Source organism: Callospermophilus lateralis, chromosome 18 (genome assembly GCF_048772815.1).
Source record: "Callospermophilus lateralis isolate mCalLat2 chromosome 18, mCalLat2.hap1, whole genome shotgun sequence".
NCBI lineage: Eukaryota > Metazoa > Chordata > Mammalia > Rodentia > Sciuridae > Callospermophilus > Callospermophilus lateralis.
In genome coordinates this window covers 5,379,134-5,400,182 of record NC_135322.1, presented here as the reverse complement: position 1 = coordinate 5,400,182, position 21,049 = coordinate 5,379,134, and the positions used below count along the sequence as shown (strand labels likewise).

The following is a 21,049-nucleotide window of genomic DNA, read 5'->3' as shown; positions in this document are numbered from 1 at the left end:
CATCACATAAAAGTAAATAAATAAAATAAAGGTGTTGTGTCAACTACAACTAAAAAATACTTTAAAAAAAGAAATTTTATACTTTTCTTTTGTGTGAAATCTTTGATCTCTATGAAGTTTACTTTGTTATCTAGTAGAAATGCACTTTGCACTAAAAACTCATTCATCTGATAGTAGGACAGGGGCACCACCTACACTCTGTTTAGTGCTTGCCTGTATCATTTGCCATCTGTAATTTTTGATGATCATATATTGTGTATGTTAGTGGGGTTTTGCGACATTTAATACATGCCTACAGTGTGCACTAGTCAAATCCAGTCTTCTATCATCCCCACACTGCTCCTCCTGCGCCAACCACTAGTTACCACTACTCTACATTTAGATTGACTACTGTTTTTAAACTCCCACATAGGAGAGAGAATATCTGGTACTTGTCTTTCTGCATCTGTTATTTCACTTAATGTAATGTCTTCCAATTGTCTGCAAATACAGGATTTTATTTTTTGTGGCTAAATACTATTGCTGGTGAATATACACACATGTTTAAGTTCACTCATCCATGGATGATCACCCTGGTTAATTCCATATCTTAGCTCTATTGCAAATACTGTTGCAATAAAAAATGGGTGTGTGGGCATCTTTTTGGTATGCTGATTTCATTAGATTCTCACCAACAGCATATGAGAGTTCCTTTTTATCCACATTCTCACCACCATTTGTTATTTTTGTTGTTGTTTTTAAATAACATCTATTTTAACTATTACCATGGCTAATGTTATTGAGCATTTTTTCATATATTTGTTGGCCACTTGTATTTCTTTTTAAAGAACTGCCAATTCAGATCATTTGCATTTTTTTTCAATTAGATTACTTGGTTTTTAAAGTCTTTGTGAGTGCTTATAGATTCCAGACATCAGTCTTTTGTCAGAGTGGCTGGCGTGCACTTTCTGGGTTCCTGCGGGCGCCTCTTGGCCCCGTTGATCATTTCCTTGGTGTGCAGAAGCTTTTGAGTTTTGCAGTCTTTCTGTTCAACCCTGTGAGCCCTCACATTTTATTTCTGGCTCTTGTGTTTCATTCTTTCTTGCAAAGGCTTGGACGTGAGTCCTATTCTCCTCTGGGAAGAAGTGAATTCGACAGAACTGGACGCTGTCCTCAGTGTCCAGTGCTGAGCTGGGCGGGTTGTTAGAAGGCTCCGCTGTGGGGGATACATGTGCAGAGGCTGGGGCTTCTCTTCCCCAGGTGGAGCCTGAGCTCTTGGGAAGGAATCTGCAGAAGGGATGTGACCTGGACCCCCGCGCGTGAGGAGGTGCACAATGCGTGGACGCCACACACACTGGGCGCTGCTTGGAGACTTTCTGGGCTGAGATGAGCCAGGACTCACTCTCACATCCGCTGCCTTGCCTGGTCACCGTCCCAGAACTGCCAGCCCCTTCTGCCCCTGGGGATTTGCTCCTTGGACTCTTGGCTGGGCCTGCTGGTCTCTAGAGACGGGAATGGAGACTGCCTGTCAGGCTGGGAGCAATGGACCCCTGGGAGCCAACAGGGTCTGTTAGGCAATAACTCCTGCTTCTGAAAGAAACATTTTCCATCTGTGTAGGTGAGGGCTAAGGAGGAAGTGATGGGAATCAGGGACTTGAAGGATTCTCTTTTAATGGGTACATTATTGGATACTGTTTAACATTTTCTCGTTTTTTTTTTTTTTCGCTTGTCCATAAAATTTAGAATTAGCTGTTCAATTTCTGTAAGACCTCTTGCTGAGAATTTGTTTGGGATTGCTGTGAATTTGTAACCTAATTTGGGGAAAACGTGTGCCTTACCTATATTAAGTCTTCCAATTCCTGATCATAGGAGATATCCATCTAAATAAATATATATGTTCTGCATACCTAGGTAAATATATATGTTTATATACAAATATATTCATTTCTCTCAGTAATTCTTCTTAGATCATTAAAATTTTATTTTTCCTTCAAAAATATTTGTTTTATCTACCTATCTAATGAATTCACATGGGGTTATTTATATTTTCCCCTTATTACCCTTTAATATTTGTAGGAGTCACAGTGGAATCTTCTTTTGCATTCTTCTTACTGGCAATTTGTCTCTCTTTCTCCTTGATCAAGAAATATATGACCAGATCATGCATAAATATCTATATACGTCTACATGTACACACACGTATGGATACACATCCAACCATCACCTTTCAATGCTGGTGTTGGGGTTTGGATCTGGATGTCCCCTGAAGGCTCACGTGTTGAAGATGAGGTCCCCAGTGCAGCAATATTCAGTGGTGGGCTTTGGGAAGTGATTGTATGGTGAGGGTTCTGACCTCATCTCCTTAAGAAGATGGAGTGGTGGGACCATCCCCAGGAGACCGGCTGGTTTGCCCTGAGGCTGGCTGCCTGCTGGCTGCAGGAACTTGGGTCAGTTGTTTCATTCTGTGCCTCGGGCTTCTCTTCTGTAAAACAGGGGTCATAATGGCAGCTCAGGGGTCTGTTGTGAAGACCAGAACAGTGCCTGGGACACAGGAAGCTCTAAATGAGTGCCGTCATTGCTACTGTTGATGTTAGTTAATAATGAAGCCAGGTTTTAGAAGAATAGCCACACAATGGGAGGGAAATCTGGCAATATGTTAATTAGTACAGGTTCAGCTCCCCTCATCTGAAACTCTGAAATCTTTAGTGCTCCAAAATCCAAAATATGTTGAGTATCAATACGATGCCACAAGGGGAAAATTCTATCCCTTACTCTGTGTGACGTGTTGCAGTCAAAATGCAAGGGAGGAGAGGAAGGAGAATAGGAGGGGAGGAGGGGAGGAAAGAAGGGGGCAGTGCTGAAATGCAGTAAATCAAATTCCATTCATGATGTTTTTGTCAGAATGAGCCCAACTCCTAGGTATAACTGCAAAGCACTAACAAAAGAAAAAAATCATGAAATTATTTTTTAAAAATGAAAAAAATGCAGGAATTTCTGGGGGAAAGGATGATGGCCAGCATCTCTTTGTGGGGTTCTTTCTGCGCAGGGGAATCCAAGTCACCTTAAAACTTATAATCTCAGATGATTAGTGAATAACAAAGCACAAATACTCAGAAATATATTTACAGGAAGTGAAGCCCCTGATACATCAAGTTCACATGGGCTCTGGAACTAAATAAAGGGAAAATGGCTCCCATGGTTTATTTAAGGGGGTCCATCAAAGGCAGGGATAAGGTTTCAAGGGCGGAGTCTTGCTTCATGATATCTTGCAGTCAGCAGGTTGATTGACATCTTGGCACACCCATCTCAGGTGCTGTGTGGGCCAAAGCAGAGTGGGAAAGAGATTCACATTGTCCCTGGGCAATTGACCAGAGGAAATGTCCACTGGTTATTCCCACACACCAGGTATCTCTATCCACGAGGCATCCAAGAATGGTGACCCACATGCAACCCATGAACAGCTGGTGACACAGGCATGCTCAAATTGTTATATAAAATTATCTTCAGGCCATGTATTTAAGGTGTATTGGAAACATAAATGAATTTCATATTTAGAAAGATATCTCATTATGTATATGCCAGTACTCCAAAGTCTGAAAAAATCAGAAATCCAGAACACTTTTTGTCCCAAGCATTTCTGGTAAGGTAAAATGAACCTGTACACAGAAAGGTAAACAAATAGCTGACACATGTAATTATTCACTCGGGAGAAAAGTTAAAAGTTGTGCAAGAGAAGAAAACTCATCGCAGTGTATATGGGCAGCCCTGTGTAGTTCAGTCAGTCATGTAATAGGAAAGATGGATCTGGTCAGAAATGGACTCGCTCTTGGAGGCATGGGCATGTGCTGGGGATGGGAGTGAGTGAGGCACCGGTCTCAACCCAAGAACCTGAGACGCAGCAAGATGAGCATGTCACTGAAAGATGAGGAGGTGTGGGGACATTAGCCCCCTGGGGTCCACTCTCAGAGGGAGGATCAAACTGGCTTCAGGGACAGCAAGTCCAGGATCTGCTCCTTCCTGCACCTGCTCTCCAGATGAACAGCTTCTGCAACCTCATAGATTCAGTATTAACCACTTTAGTCCTCCACTGTTAGGGCTATGGACTTATTCTTCATAACTCCTCTTCCTATGTAAGTGCCTGCTTTTACCTTTTAACCTGACTCTCCCCGTTTTCTGCCCTTCACATTCCTATTCTACTGTTTCTATATATTTCACTCCTCCTTCCCTTTTTTTCCTCTATATAAGTGAGACTGGACCTTAGTCCTTTGGTGACCATGAACTGCTGGTACTGCTGGTTATTGGTAATGAGTCCTGCTTCCTCATGTGATGAAGTATAACATTGGAGAAGCACCTGGAGGCAAGCATATAAATCAGGCTTTATTTATAAAAGGGGTAACATAGACTTCTCCCGGGAGGAAGGAGGGGGCCACAGCTGGTGTCCTGGTGTCCCCAGCAGCGAGCTGTTCTGCCTTTTTATTTGTCCTGGGCTTCCTTTTTCTTCTGCTCTCTTTCCCTTATCGCTCTCCTTCCTGTCAACGTGGCTAGGCCCAAGAATGCTCGGGTGGGAGGCCAAAAGGGAGACCCAGGTGGGCTGAAGGGGAGGGCAGGATGGTGTCACCCAGGACACATTGATTAAGAACTTATAGCTCCCCGAAGACAGGGGCCACTCCTGGGACAGGTGACCTTAGCAGCAGGTTGGAGCAGGGGCAGGTTCTTGATAAGGATGGAGGAAGGGCTGAAGGAATTAACATTTCAATCCTCAGGGGACAGTCTCCACCTTCTTGGACTCACTCAAAATTGGCCTCCTTGATCCGACCTGACTTGATTTACCTGCATAAACTGACTGCCTGTCTGATTCTGGCTTCACTGCTTCCAAATCATTATGTATAAGAAAGTTCACTTCAGTTGTTCACCTTTTCGATCCTCCCTGGGCTCTACTTCCCATTTTCCTACAGCCCACATGATTTTCAATTTTTAGTAATTCAGAAGAAGAAAAATAGAAAAAGGTATTTTTTTTCAGAATACGCACCAGTTTCTCTAAGAAATATATGCACATATATTATATAATATACATATGTATATATTACATGCGTGTGTGTGTGTGTGTGTGTGTGTGTGTGTGTGTAAGTTAGGAGACAGAGAAGATGGTGGGAACACAAGACTAAGAGGATAATTCTACAAAATGGGCCCACTGTGCTCACCCCACCTGCTTTCTTTTTTGCCTAAAAGCAATCTTCCTGCAGCCCTGACTGGCCTAAGTGGACAGGTGATGTTACATTCCTCAGCAAAAGGAGGCAGGGGTGAAGGTCAGGCAGTCAGTGTGGGTAATGAAGGATGAGGTCCCAGGGGATGAGGACTGGTAGGCAAAGAGAGACAGTGGATTGCTAACAACTATCCTCTGCACCACTGCTCTAGGAAATGTACGCAGGGAAGAAAGAGAAGACAGTAAAAAGGGGATTCTAGGGCCTATATATTATGGGCCAGGCTAGGCAACGACCAAACAGATTCCATTTACCCTGAGACTCCGTATCATGTAAGAAATGCTTCTCTTGTGCGAAAGCCCCATCTCTGTATCCAAATTAATAGTTACCTAGAAATTCTTATACAATGTAAAATTGTTCTCTTTGCTTTCCATATTTCTTGGGCAATGAAGCCTTGTCAGAGATTGTCTAGACGTTAGTAACCATTCTCTAACTTGTACTCAACTAGGGTCATTTTGACCCACTTCCTTTCTGCTTGCTTGCTGCTTTGCCAACCTGGAAAGTCCTGTGGGAAACACCAATGTACCCATTGCATTGTCTCGTTAACTGCCCAATTCAGTTTCTGTACTTGCTTGCTTACATTGGCTAAAACTCAAATGTCCCTTTTGTGTTTTTTTGGTTTAAATATGAGGCCAACTGAAGGCAGGCATGTCACTCTGACCATCTCGCTTATAGAGAGTAGAGTGTCCGCCGCTGGCCAGCAATAAAAGCTCTATTGGCATAAAACTGTGTGGTCTGGGAGTTATTCGAGGGTCTCCGTGTAATATTCGTTTTTGGTATAACATATAAAAAAGCTAGCTGCACATCTTCTCACGGGCTCTTGGCTCTGAAGCCCTACTTTTCTTTGAAGAAGTCTATCTCTATCACTTTCTTAAATAAAACTTTTTCTCTACGCTTGTCTCAGCTTTGCTCTGTTGAATCTTCAACACTGGGGAACATGAATCCGGTTCTTGACCTGCAACGAACTGATACACACACACAACACACACACACACACACACACACGACACGTAATTTATTATATATACATATTTATCACATATATATGTACAGTGTGTGTGTGATTATATATATCACAGAAGTCTTCTGCCATCCTGTGACAGCCCAAGAGTTTAACTCTTTGACATTCCACTTGCCTTCCCTGGCTGTACGGAATGGGAGTTCTTTGATGGTGGCCTCCGGTATCATAATCCTATGGGCGCGGCCATGACAGTTTCTTCAGAGCCGCTAACGACCCACCCACCCACGCTGTCAGCCCTGATAACCATTGGCAGACGTAGCTTCGGGGGTGCTAGTGGGCATGCGCTTATCTCAACTTGTATAAGGCCATCCCGACGCGAAGGCAGGCAAGCCGGAAGTTTCGAAGAACGCACTTCCGTTTAGACCGTAGAGGGCTACACTAGTCGCGGGACGCCGAGGTGATTTGGTGTATCTGCAGTGGGGATTCTTTGGAGTCGGTGAGGGGAAGTCGGCTTGGGGTCAGCGATGCGGGGGTTCTGAGCTGGGTGAAGACGAGGCCGTGGGCTGAGAGAAGCGGGCCGGCGTCGTGCGGCTGGGCGTGTCCGGCCAGGACTGGGCTGAGTGACGGCCCTACGGGGCCGAGTTAAGCTGTAGTTTTCGCTTTTCTCGCTTTTTTTACACACACACACAAACACACACACCCTGCGGGGCAGACGGTTAAACTGTAGTTTTCGCTTTTCTCGCTGTTTTACACACACACACACACTCTCTCACACACTTTTCGTAGCTTGATTTCCAGGAATACTCTGATGTCCTTGGAGGACGGAGCGCGTGCGTCGTCAGAGCGCCTAGTGGTGGCACTGGAGGACAGTGCCGTCCTGCTGGGCCCCCATGTAGCCAGAGCTGGGTTGGGGGCCGGGTGCTCCAGGGGCCGGAGGTCGAGGTGCCTCCTAGCCCACCCAGGGCGCCAGTAGAGTCGGGGGCCAAGGGTGCCCCCTGGGAGCCGGCTGGAGGATTGCAGATGGGCGTTTGCCAGGGCGACTGCGTTGCTTTCCGGGCAGCCCGCATTGGGGTCCTTTGGAGATGGATGGGTGGGTCAGGGCTGGTGTATCCCCCAGACCCTGTGGACATGGCAAGGTCAGTGATTGGTGGTTGGTAATCTTCCTCTTCTCACAGTGAAGGTGGCCCAGCTACAAGAGTCCTTCAAGTTCAGTCTCAACTCATAGCCTTTTTTTCCCTAATAATTACAGTTGGGCTTTGTTTTCTCTGCAGTGTCTACACAGTAACCTTCATGTTAGGGCCCTCCAATTCTGCGGGGCAACCGTTGGATGAGTGACCACACAGTCGTTGTCTTTCCAGGGTTTCCTGGTGTCTGTGGAGCCTCTGGGTTAGGCTGAGTCGTCCAGACTGCAGGAATTCTCTTTGCTGTCCACCTGTCTCTCCCCAGTGGCTCTGGTTGGAGCCTCTGGTGCCTACCCAGCTTCCAGCTTCTGAGGAAAGTGGAGCTGCTAGCAAGAGAAACCAAGAGTAGAAGTCCAGGGGGGATGCCAGCTGGTGTGCACTTATCCCAGAAGCCCCAGGTCCTGGGCCCAGAGGAGCAGCACAGATCTTGTGAGGTAAGCAGAGCTTCCCCGGAGCAGCTGTCCAGATCTGCAGCAGGGAACAGCGGATCCTGAACTAAGTATTTGTGAGAGTGGACCACAGGGGGCTAATGCCCATGCCTCCTAATCTTAGTGACATGCTCACCTTGCCGCCTCGCAGGTTCTTGGGTTTGGACTAATGTCTCTCACATGCTCCAGTCCCCAGCATGCAAATGCATGCTTGCCATGCCCACACCTCTAAGACGTGGGATCACTTCTGGTCAGATCCATCTTCCCTGGTTATGACTGTCTACCTGCTTCGACAGCTGTCTGTGTATAATGTGATGATTTTTGTTCTGCACAACATTTTGTTTTTAACCGGACTGAATGATTTTATGTATTGACCAAATAATTTTATGTAAATATATCGACAGATTTTCCTCCAAGTATGTGGATATCCTTCTCATAAATTGAGTTATTAGCTAACATCAAGAACAGCACATTTAGAACTTCCTGTGTCCCACTGTTCTCATCTTCACCGTAGACCTGTGAGTGGCTGTCATTCCCATTTTATAGAAGAGAAGGCTGAGCCTCAGAATGAAACAGTTGGCTCAAGTTTATACGGTCAGCAAGCAGCCAGTCTGGGAGTAAAGCCAACCAGAGTTCAGGAGAGTCAGTTTGTCAATTCTATCTTCTTCTTTTGGTACCAGGGATTGAACCCAAAAGTGCTTCCACATCCCCAATCCTTTTTTTAACTTTTTGAGACAGGGTCTTGCCAAGTTGCTTTGGTACTCACTAAGCTGTTGAGGCTGGCTTTGAACTTGTGATCCTCCTGCCTCAGCCTCCCGAGCCACTGGGATTTTAGGCGTGCGCCGTGGTGCCCAGCCATTTTATCTTCTTGATGAAGCCTCTTCTGGCACTTTTCTAACTTATGCATGGAGCCCTGTAGTTCTCTGAGCACTGGACACTCAGGCTTGTCATGGTGGCTCCCTTCACCATCACCTGGGAATCCTCTTCTCTCTGATGCATGTAGCTCCCTATGTCCTGAATCCTTTGGCTTTCTCTTTCAGGTTATAGTTACTCTTTTTGTGGAGTGCATCCTATAGGAACTCCTTGGAAATATGTGCATGGCAGGTAAATCTTATGAGAATGCCAAAGGCCAAAAAACCCCAATATTTATATATTAAGTATATAGTAATTTATCAAAGTGTGTGTATATATATTCACACACTTTTATAAATTAATATATTATAATATAAATTATTGTGAATTACTATATTATAATAAAGTTTATTATAATATAAATTACTATAGGGTGTGTACTATATACCCACATACTTTGTTAAATAACTATAATATAAATTACTATATTATAATTACTATAAGTTGTGTACTATATACTTTGAGTATATGTACTCAAAGATATCATAGAAATTATTTATTTTATCATTATATTTATCTTTAACCGGGTTCACATTATAGATTGGAAATCATTTTTGTTTTCCTAAAGCCTTCCATACTCTTGCCCTTCCTATACTTTTTCTGTCTCTTTTTTTTTGAGGTACGGTGATTGAACTCAGGGGCACTCTACCACTGAGTTACGACCCCCAGTCCCTTTTTATTTTTTGAGAAAGGGTATCACCAAGTTGCCAAGGCTGGCCTAGTACTTGGAGTCGTCCTTCCTCAGCCTCCCCAGTCACTGGGATTGTAATATGTGGGCCATTGTGCCTGGCGTCTCCTTCTAGAACTTCCGTTACGTTATTCGGGTGCTTGTTCACCATTTTAAAGGGTTCATACACGTCACTTCCATCATTTGCTTTCTTTTATCATTTTTTAATTTTTTCTCTTGATACTGGGAATTGAGTTTAGAAATTCTCTTGGTGTTGTCATTTTGATGACATTTAATTTATGTAACATTAAAGAATACTAAATCATTATATGGTATGACCTAATATTTTGATGGAACCAATTGTCTTGTAAATATTAAATTATCCTTATAAAGCTATTACATTTTCTTGTTTGGTTTTGTTGTTGTTGTTGTTGTTTTTAAAACCATTCTACCGGCTCATACGCTTCGATGACAGATGGTGTGTGCATGTCTGTGCATGAGTGAGAGCATCAACAGCTGAGAGGAGTGGTCTGGAACACTTTGGTCTCAGCACTGTCTGGAGTTCAGGTTGCTACAACAGGACGCCCTAACAGCTGGAACAACATTTATCCTGTGGGTTCTAGAGGCTGGGAAGTCCAAGATCAAGGCACCAGCAGACTCCGTGCCTGGGGATAGCCCACTTCCCAATTGTAGATGCCATCTTCTCATCGTATCCTCATAATCTTCATCTCTCATGTTTGTTCTTATAAGGGGACTAGTCTTGCAGGGCACTGTGGCACACACCTGAAATCCCAGCAGCCTGGGAGGCTGGGGCAGGAGGATTACAAGTTCAAGACCAGTCTTAGCACTTAGTGAGACTCTGACTCAAAATATAATAAGTGTTGTGGATGTGGCTCAGGGTTAAAGTGCATCTGGGTTCAATTCCTTGTACCGAAAAAAAGAAAAAACAAAGAAGAAAAAGGAGAGGTAGTGCCATTCATGAGGGGTCTGCCCTCATGAACTAATTATCTGTCAAAGACCCCTTTCTAATGCAGTCACATTGGGGTTGGCATTTCAGCATTTTGGGGGTGGACTGAAACATTTAGTCTGTAACAGGACCGACTCTTAAAAATTATTGAAGGCACCAAAGAAAATTCTGTGTGGTAGATATCTATTCATATTTTGCAGATTAGACATTCATTATAACTGAAATTCTAAAATTATTCATTAATTCATTATAACTAAATAATATGCCTAATGTGTTAATGTGAAGAATTTTAGTTCAAAGTAATCTGCTTCTAAAGTAAAATAATGTTTATTGGCAAGAATGGCACTTTTTACATTTCTATAAATGTCTAATGTCAAATTAATAGAAGATTCTTCAAGAAGAATGTTTTTATAATTCTTTAAAAAATATTTCCAACTCCAGAAGGAAATGGCCACATGTTGAATTCTGCATGCAGATTTTCAGATGAGAATACATTTTGCTTAACTGTTAGGTTTCTTTAGTCTCTTTTTAATCTAAAAATGTTTTTTGATCTATGTTTTTTTCACTATTTATTTGGCACCAGGGATTGAACTCAGGGGCACTTAAGTACTGAGCTACATCCTCAGCCATTTTTTTTTTTTTTTTTTTTTTTAATTTTGAGACAATTGCTTAGGCCTTGCTAAATTGCTGAGGCTGGCCTTGAACTTGTTATCCTCTTGCCTCAGCCTCCTGAGTTGCTGGGATCACAAGTGTGCACCACCATGCCTGGCTCCACTCAGTTCATTTCTTGAAGAAGTTGTCACTTCATCAATCACAGTTAAAAATTCCTACCCATTTTACAATCCTACCTGCCCCAGGCCACCTCCTTGGAACCTAGATGACAACCACCTTCCAACATCACCAGGTTGCTTCTGTCCTTGGAATATCTGCTGCTCCCTGGATTAACCATGATTCCCTCTCCACCTGTATTTACACTTTTTTTTTTTTTTCCTGTAAAATGATTTTCTCCACATCCTGCATCAGACCTCATTTCCAGTCCACTCTTCACCAACCCTAAGTAGCATGATTGCCACTTCCAGGAATGTTTGCTTGTCCCCACTGCCTCTCCCAACAGAGTGCTCTGCATACATTTCTACCAGGTTCCCTTTTAACCCCGTAGTTGAGCCTGTTTACTTCCTGTTGTGCAAATCACTGAACTGCTGAAAGAGTAGCTTAGGTAATTTTATCAAGCCCCCAGAACCCAGCACATCTACAGCTGGCATATAATAAACGTCATGCTGGTTATCCTCGTTAGTTAGATTTTTACAGATAATCCATTTCCGTTCAAGACTGCACAATGGATGGCAGGATATTTATATAAATTTTTTAATCTCCCAAGAGTCAAATGAAATAGATATTTAGTGGGAAGGCTAATGATGTGTCATTGTGAAAAATCATCAGAAACACATCTTTATGTGTAACTTCTACATTACTAATGATGAATAATTTACAGTGAGCTGGGATATGTTGTTACAGAGATTGGTGTCCTTTGAGGATGTGACAATGGACTTCACCAGGGAGGAGTGGCAGCAACTAGACCCTGCCCAGAGACACCTGTACAAGGATGTGATGCTGGAGATCTTTAGTCACCTCTTCTCAGTGGGTGAGCACCGCTGACTTGGGAATCTTGGATGGGCTTCTGTGAGATTTTCTTTCTCTTCCTTGTAGAACATGGTGGGATATCAGAGTATGTCATGGTTTTCTCCTTGGTGATTTTTCATTCCTTTTGGGTACCTCCAAATACTACTTCATGCCCAGTGGAAAATGCTGACTTAGCTAATGAGTGATTGCAAAGTTTTATTGATGCTCTCTAAAACCAAAGAGCCCCTGGGTAGTGACACACACCTGTAATTCCAGCAGCTTGGGAGGCTGAGGCAGGATGACTGCATGTTCAAGGCCAGCCTTGGCTACTTAGTGAGGCCCTGTCTCAAAAAATAAAAAGGAATGGGGATGTAGTTTGGTGGTATAGCACCCCTGGGTTCAGTTCCCAGTACTTCAAAAATAAAGAAATGATGTGCACCACATAATACCCAAGAAGCCACACACCAATCCTGTGTCCTCAAAGCGGGGTACCTCACTCCCAGCTCAGAGGTGATCTTCAGGGTACATGCAGGAAAGGATTCACAGCAGGGGGACACGGAACTCCCTCCTCAGAGGTGCGAAGGTGAGTGACTCTTCCCACGTGGAAATGAGTATCTTTGGGGGGCATTCTCCGTCTTCCTCACTTTTTCTTTCCCCCGGTGGTGGACACTGGTACTTCCTTCTTCCTACAACTACAACTAATGCTTCAGTACATGACGTTAGAAATATAGAGCAGGAGACAGTGTGAGACTATCTTACAGGCGAGTAAGGGAGTGGGCTTGTCTCATCATGGAGGTAGGTATACTTAACTCACTGACCACGTTGCTCTTCTGGTGGGCAGCACCAGTCCACACTCACATGTGCAAATGCAAAAGGGTTGGTGTTGGAACAACTTGTTAGCCCTGACATTAACCAAACTGGCTTATATGTGGCCCCTGTGTTGGGTAACAGGGTTGTTTCGTTGCTGTTTATTTCATTAGTAACTGAATAGAGCAACTCATCATCATCATCCTAGTTGGGGTTTTCATCTGTACCTTCCTTTTCATCTTGTTTTCCTTTGTGTCCATGTAGTTTTCTGCCTTTTAAAAATTTGCTGTTTATTTGTCCCTGAATTCATTGATTTTGTTTTCTGTGTTGGATCCCCTCTGTCCTCCCTGCTCCCAGTTGTGCTGCCCCTAGTTTGGTGATCTTTATGTTCATCTGGTCATTGCTTCATGTAGGAATTGACTGAAAGAACCCATCCATTCTGCATCCCCACTCTCCATTTTTGTATTGCAACAGCTCCTACATGTATACATCTAGTTCCTGTGCGTAAGCTGTATTCTGCTGCCTGAGAGAATAGTTCTTACCTGGAGAATAGTTCTCTTGAGATGACTCACTTCCTTAATTTTGGAAGATCAGAAATTTGAATTATCCTCATCCAAACTAGAACTTCTTATAATCTGACAAATTTTGTCAAGATTCTTCCATTTCTGGGCTCTTCTCTCAGTCTTCTAATTTATTACTTTGGAATTCTTATCTCTTTTTCTTGTTGACTACACAATTTACATGGCTCTTTTTTCTTTGTTAGTTTGTTTGGGTTTTTTGTTTTTGGTTCTGGGAATTGAACCCAAGGGCGATTTACCACTGAGCTACATCCCCAGGACCTCATGTAATGCTGAGGCTGGCCTTCAACTTGCAATCCCACGCTTCCGCCTCCCAGTGGCTGGGGTTACAGGTGTGCCTCACCACACCCTGCTGTCTACATGGCTCTTTTTCTTAATCCTGGTGGTATCTGTATAAATCAGCTCCCTATTTTCTCATTCTGCCTTTCTTGAGTTCAGTCAAGATGTTTCTGACAGATTTTATCACATCAAACATTGCTGTTTTTTTTCCAATAGATTTTGATGCAAACATGTTGTTATTTCTTTCTCTATAGGATTAACAAACTCTTCATGACATTGTCATCATGGCCCATATTTCTAGTCTAAAAAATACACCTGAATATTTCCATTATTAATGCTCTGATCATTGTTTCCATACTTTCGTTAATGTCTGCCATGTAGATGACCTACTTTGCATACAGTCCGCTGAGTATTTTGTGTTCTCTCTACCTTTCATTACATTGATGCTAAGCCTGAGGACACCATTTAGGGTACAAGAATTCGTGAATTTCTGAAGACAAAAAAAGAGTGTTTTGTTGTATTTTAGAAGAACATTTTAAACATCTGCTGAGGTAAATTGAAAAGGAGATGTAATGAGAGGACGATGGCGTGAGTTGTAGAAGTATCAGCCTGTTTAGGAGAAGGCTACTTGGAATAAAAGTATCCAAGTGGAGGGGTACAGAGTAACTGTTTTTTTTTTTCTTTTTAGTTCAGAGAAAAGAGAGGTGAAGTGACATTGGGAGCTAATTTTCAAGGCACATTATGAGTTACTGTTCCGTGCAGCAGTTTTGAAGAAGCAGAGGATGAAAGCTTAGTGGAGGTGGAGGTGGAGAATATGAGTATATGCTTAGATTTGGGAGTAAATTGGATTTCTTTTGTTTCAACATTGCTAAGATACATTAAAAAGTTATGGAAAAGCTTTTTCGCACAGTTCTGATAGTTTACGTTGGACGTTTTTGGTAGAAATTTAAATATTATCAGGTTTGGCAAGATTTGTATGATCTACATGAAGTGAAAAGTTAAAAATGTTCCAGATCTGTGCCTGGGGATGTAAGAGTGGTAAGATCACCAAAATAAATGAAGCAAACATATGGGTAAAGTTGCTATCAGGAATGCAAGATGAAACAAAAAGAGGAAACTTGTTTTTAAAATGGACAAAGGCTATGAATAGGCATTTCTCCACAACCATGGAAGTCCTGCACTCTGAGCTCCCTCCTTCAGCCCTGGCTGTCACCCCATACTCACTCTCCGAGGTTTGGGTGTCTAGGTAGCCTACGTAAGGTCAGTCAGGTTGCCTTTGTCTAAATCCAGTGGTCCCACAGATAGCAAAGTGCTGTTGCCAGTTATGTAAGCATCTATACTTCCATTTCTTCATCATGTATCAGATGCTGCTTGGCACATGGTGAATGCTGTGTAGATCAGAGTTTGGTGTGTACTTAGGGCTGAGTGAGTGTTCTACTCCCTGTCACCATCATCAGCATTATGTTTACGTGACTCAGATTTCCTCATGTTCCGTTACAATCAACTCCATTTGATCCCTCCTCTATCCTGTTGTCATGCCTGTTTCATCTTCTGTTTCTCCTCCCAGAAGAATTTGGGCTTGATATCCTACAACAGGAAGTTTCTGAGAAAGCTTCATTTCAAAATGATACGGTGAGTGAAATCACAAGAGGTGGTTCATGGTGTTCCATTTTAGAAGAATTGTGGCAGGATGCTGACCTTACAAAGAGAGATCAGCAAAATCAAATACACCACCTGAGTCATGGGGCCTTCATCAGCAAGAAAACATTGAGCATCGAGAGCAATTGTGTACATAAAGACCCCGGGAACATCATTCTCTTGAGGCTTCTCCTTGTTCCTTCACAAAAGAGACCTCTGAAGTGGTGCTCGTTTGTAAAACATTTGAAACCTAACCTAGAAGCAAATGTTCAAAATCAAAGCAGTGTCACAAAACAGCCTGAAGACATCGTTGGCTCTGGTCAGCTACTCATTCACAGCTCTTCTAATGCCAGCTGCAAGACGGTTCCTACAGAAGAGAACTTATGCACAGGTAATCAGTGTGGAAAAGTTCTCAGCCATAAACAACCACTTATGCAACATCAGATTCATCTTCGGGGGAAACCAGGTGAATGTACTGAGAGTGGGGAGGAATTCACCCAGAAGCCACACATCTTTACCCAGCAGAGAACTTGTAGTGTGGAAAAGCTTCATAAATGCAGCAAATTTGGGAATGCGTTTACCCCACATCCAAAACTCAGTGTATATGTGACAGGCCACACAGGCAGCTCACCCTATATCTGTAAGGAATGTGGGAAGGTCTTCATTCAGAAATCAGAATTGGTTACCCACCAGAGGACTCACAGTGGAAAGAAGCCATATAAATGCCATGAATGTGGAAAAGCCTTTTCCCAGACATTATCTCTCTTCAGGCATCAGAGAACTCATAGTAGAGAAAAACTCTATGAATGCAGCGAATGTGGCAAAGGTTTCTCCTAGAACTCCACCCTCAGCGTACATCAGAAAATTCATACTGGCGAGAGGCAGTATGCATGCAGCGAGTGTGGGAAAGCCTTCACCCAGAAGTCGACTTTCAACCTGCACCAGAGAATCCATTCAGGGCAGAAGTCCTATGTGTGTGTTGACTGCGGGCAGGCCTTCATCCAGAAGGCACACTTGACTGTGCATCAGAGAAGCCACACTGGAGAAAAGCCTTATCAGTGCTGTAACTGTGGGAAATCCTTCATTTCTAAGTCACAGCTTGATATACATCATCGAATTCACACTGGGGAGAAACCGTATGAATGTAGTGACTGTGGAAAAACCTTCACCCAAAAGTCACACCTTAACATACACCAGAAAATTCACACTGGAGAAAGACACCATGTTTGCAGTGAATGTGGGAAGGCCTTCAACCAGAAGTCAATACTCAGCATGCACCAGAGAACTCACACAGGAGAGAAGCCTTACAAATGCAGCAACTGTGGGAAAGCTTTCGCATCCAAGTCCCAATTCAGAGAGCACCAGCGAATTCACACAGGGGAGAAACCCTATGTGTGCACTGAATGTGGTAAGGCCTTCAACGGCAGGTCAAATTTCCACAAACATCAGATAACTCACACTAGAGAGAGACCTTTTGTCTGTCCCAAATGTGGAAAGGCCTTCTTCCGTAAATTGGAGTTGACTACCCATCAAGGAACTCATATTGGAGAGAAGCCTTATGAATGCTGTGACTGTGGAAAATTGTTCAGTAAGAAACCACAGCTCAAGGTACATCAGCGAATTCACACAGGGGAAAGGCCTTATGTGTGTTCTGAATGTGGGAAGGCCTTCAACAACAGGTCAAATTTCAATAAACACCAGGCAACCCATATCAGAGACAGTGCTTACAGATGCAGTTACTCTGTGAAAGGCTTTACCAAGAAATCAATTCCTAATCCATCAGCGTATCTCTAGCCGAAATGTACTCCCTGAGTTATGTGACTAAGCAGACTTAGAGATCCAATTATACATTAATAGTATTACTGCTTTAGAAAAAAATTAGAAATGTGTGGTCTTGTTAAGGATTATGAATTTTCTCTCAGGAAGAAATAAGACTAATATGTTGAGAACAGACTTTCTATAGAAAATGGTACAAGACACCTTGTTACCAGATTATTTGGTGGAAAAGTTTTAAAAAATTATTTCATTTATAATTGCATTTATTGTGGGATATCAGTTTTTCTAAAGTGCCAGTAGCCAGGTGCAATGGCCCATTCCTATCATCCCAGCTACTCAGGAGGCTGAGGCAGAAGACCACAAATTTGAGACCAGCCTCAGAAACTTAGCGAGGCCCTAAACAACTTAGTGAGACTCTGTCTCAAAATAAAAGATAAAATGGGTTGGGGATGTAGCTCAGTGGTAAAAAGCTTCTCTGTAATCCCCAGGACCAAAAAAATAAACAAACAATAATAAATAAAAATAGAGTGCCAGCAAAGTGACTGATAGGACAGGTATGTACATGGGTCAGTAATGTGTGCATGTATATTATATATGTATGTATACGTGTATGCTATATATATTAGCCTACATATTTATGTTTATATATGTTTGTATATGTTTATGTGTATGTATTCTCATAGTTCAGTGGGGTTTGCTGTAAAATTTACTGCAAAACAGGAGTAGATCATAATTATTTTTTTAAAAAGAGTCTAATTTGTGTTAATTGAATTTATTCCCTTTTGAAAATCTATATCATGGAATTGTACCATCAATGATTATTAATTTATTATATTGTTAGCAGGTTAGTCGTGAACAGGTGGGTAGAGAGAAAGGACAATGAAGAACAGAATTTAGGCCTGTGCACCAAGAAAAATCCAGATGCCATAAAAGTGAAACTTCGAGAACTTATCTTAACAGGCAAGAGCTGAGAAATGAGATCTGGAATGCCTGACCTTCCCCAGGCTGCAAGAACTTAATCCCTTGGGAATTATCACTTAAAATCCTGGGGACCTAACTAAAACAGATAAGTATCAGAAAAGTGGAGTCTGGCACATCAAGACCCCCAGCTACAGCTAGTTACGACCCCTCAAAGGGCACTGTGGCTTTCAGGTAAGTGCCAGCGTCATCAGTGAAACTGTCCAGCCACCCTGTCAACCAGGATATCCTTCCCTCACGAGGGATGTTGCGGGGGCTATCCAGAGGGCAGTAAACCAGCTTGGGGGAGACAGGGAAATTCAGAGAACAGAGACTTCATTCCCTTAAAAGAGAGAACAGAGGACTTCATTCCCTTAAAAACTGCACACCGTCCTGTCTCGGAGGGGTCCTGCAGCCCCTGCTGAAGGCAGCCCTGTCCTGTCACTCTGTCAGTTGTTTCTCACTACTCTGTGTTTTGCTCACATTCTTGCTGCAGAGTCACAGAATTTGCACCCAAGAATGTGGGAGGCTGCCACTCCTTGTGGCCACCATTTTCCTGATTGGTGAGGCCCTGTCAGTCACTTCGCGTGATCTGGCCACATCAAAGTGGCTGTAGACTGTGCCCCCAATCTTGAGGGTCTTAAAAATGTCGCCAAATGTGTCTTCATGCGTAGGCGTGCCTTCCTGCAGCCCCATGGGTCGAGCTACGCTCACCTGTTCCTTTGTGGTATTACCCCCTTTCCCTGTTTGGGATAGAATGTTCCATGGAAACTCCCTTTGTGTGTCCCCTTCTCTTGCTCTGCCCTTGGGTGTGGCCTTCCTAGAGGTCAGTCAACCTGCTGACAGTGGACATCACAAAGCTAGACTCAGTCCCCTGAAACCTGACCCCTTTCCTCATTTGAATGGCTTCTCTTCAATAAAAGGGGTCAGCATGGCTCGTTCTCTCTTTCTGTGGACCCTTAAGGTCAGAGGAGCCGTCACAGGACCCCCCCAAAGAAAAAGGTATCTCTGTCTTTTGTGTGGTAATTTCGTGCTGCCCAGTTCCCCTGGGAGTGACCCTGAGTGTTTTTGTTGCCAGGAACGTGACTCAAGGACTATGGTGGCTGCCTCAGCTCAACCCGGATATTATACTGTGCAGTGAGCTTCATATTATGACTTTTCTTTCATATTAGCTCAGCTCTCTACTCCCTCTTCCTTCCGTCTCTACCATCTGTGGTGTGTGTCTCCACAGATAACCAGAACCAGCCTTTTTCTCTGGATTTGCTGGCATTATTTATTAAGGCACCTAGTCGTATACACCAGGAGTCAGTAGATTGTGGCCACTGGCCAAATCTGGCCTACTGACTAACCAACAGTTCTGCTTTTTTAAAAGTCTTATTGGAGCATAGTGTGCTCATCTGCTTATGTCCTGCCTAGGGCTGCTGAGTCCACGGGCAGAACTCAGCAGATGTGGCAGAGACCCTGTGGCCCTATGCTGAACATGTTCGTTTTTCTGGCTCTTCACGGAAGATGTTTGCAGCAGATGGTACCCCACATTACTAGGCTTGAAATCATACCCATATTATAGTTTCATTTATTTGTTTATTTTGGTATCAGGATTGAACCCAGGGGCACTCAACCACTGAGCCACATCCCCAGACCATTTTGAGACAGGGTCCCACTAAGTTGCTGAGGCCAGCTTTGAACTTGCAATCCTCCTGCCTTCCAAACCACTGAACCTGGAGAGTATTTAAATGGGCTGGCGGTGTGGTTCAAGTGGTAGCGTGCTCGCCTAGCACACGTAAAAAAAATATATATTGTGTCCACCCAAAACAAATATTTAAAACGAAACAAAAACTCTTGTATTCCCTTCTGAAGAGGGAAATAGCAGGTCCAGGTCTGTGCATGCACTAAGCAAGTTATTTATCTCAACAGGAGAATACAATTGTACCTTATTCCATGAGTGAGAAGCAAACTGTAAGTATATTAAGCCCTTGGAATTTCCTGGAGCGATCAAGTGCTTGGTGGATGATGATGGGGCTGAGTCCCTGAGCCTGCCTGGATCCCTAGCTCCAGCAGGTATTCACTCCTCACATGGTCCTCTCTACCCCCGCCCCCCACATACACACAAACACACCCTAGGGCGGACTCCTCCTTCCTCTTCCAGAATGTTGCCCACACCTCTGACCTTACACCTCACTCCTGTAGGGCCCATGGTTCATGGCCCCTTTGTTCCTTTCTCTGTCCCTTTCCTCCCCAGGCCTCTCTGTCCGTTCTGCTCATCTCCCTCTCAATCTGACTTCTATTATTCTCTATTGCCTCTTCATGACAATTCTTGGGACAAGCCTTTGGCACTTAGTGCCTGTTGGATCAGAGACTGAAGAATCTGGAGGGTGGCTGGGTGATGGCTTTGGAGTTGCTGGGTCCCAGGGAGAAATACGAAGTTTCCTGTCATGTGAGCCATGTCCAAAGCTTTGTGAAAAGATCTGTGGGCTTCAAGAACTGAGAGATGAATAACTCTTCGTGAAAGGGTCTTAAAGTAAGATTGAGGAGTCCAGAGTTGAGTTTTCAGAAGAAGAAGCTACTATTATAAGCAGCTTGTGTTAATTAACTCATTCATTCTTCTTGGCCATTAGGAGGTAATCTACCCTGACAGATTCCATTTCATAGCTGAAGATACCTAGGCCTAGAGAACTTGATACAAATCTTACCAAGACCACAAATCTATTCATGAGAAAAGCTCAGATTTGACCCAGGCTGCCTGATGCCAGTATCTTGACTCACTATTAAACTATTCTTCTCTCCATGACCACCTCTAATATTGGGCAGTGATGGGCATGGTGAAATAGAGAATTTCTTATTATGTGATTTAACAAAAAAATACTGCCTGCCCCCAGCCCAAATCATTCCAAGAATTAGCACAAGGCTTGGGCATGGCAGAGTTAGGCTTATGGGTTCTGGAGCCAGCCTGCCTGGCACTGTATATCCCCACTCAGTGTCTCACCAGCTTGGTGACAAGTGACTCAGCCTCTTCATACCATTCGATGGGTACTCCCATT

General features: G+C 43.5%; 1 protein-coding gene across 1 annotated transcript; it reads left to right on the top strand.

The window, feature by feature from the left end:
* Positions 1-6,624: 6,624 nt before the first annotated feature.
* Znf175 (zinc finger protein 175) lies at positions 6,625-17,592 on the top strand. The gene is given in 4 exon segments (XM_076838602.2): positions 6,625-7,816; positions 11,872-11,998; positions 12,461-12,559; positions 15,208-17,592. Coding segments are annotated over 4 exon segments (2,163 nt in total). The 5' UTR covers positions 6,625-7,744; the 3' UTR covers positions 17,073-17,592.
* The last annotated feature ends 3,457 nt before the right edge of the window (positions 17,593-21,049 follow it).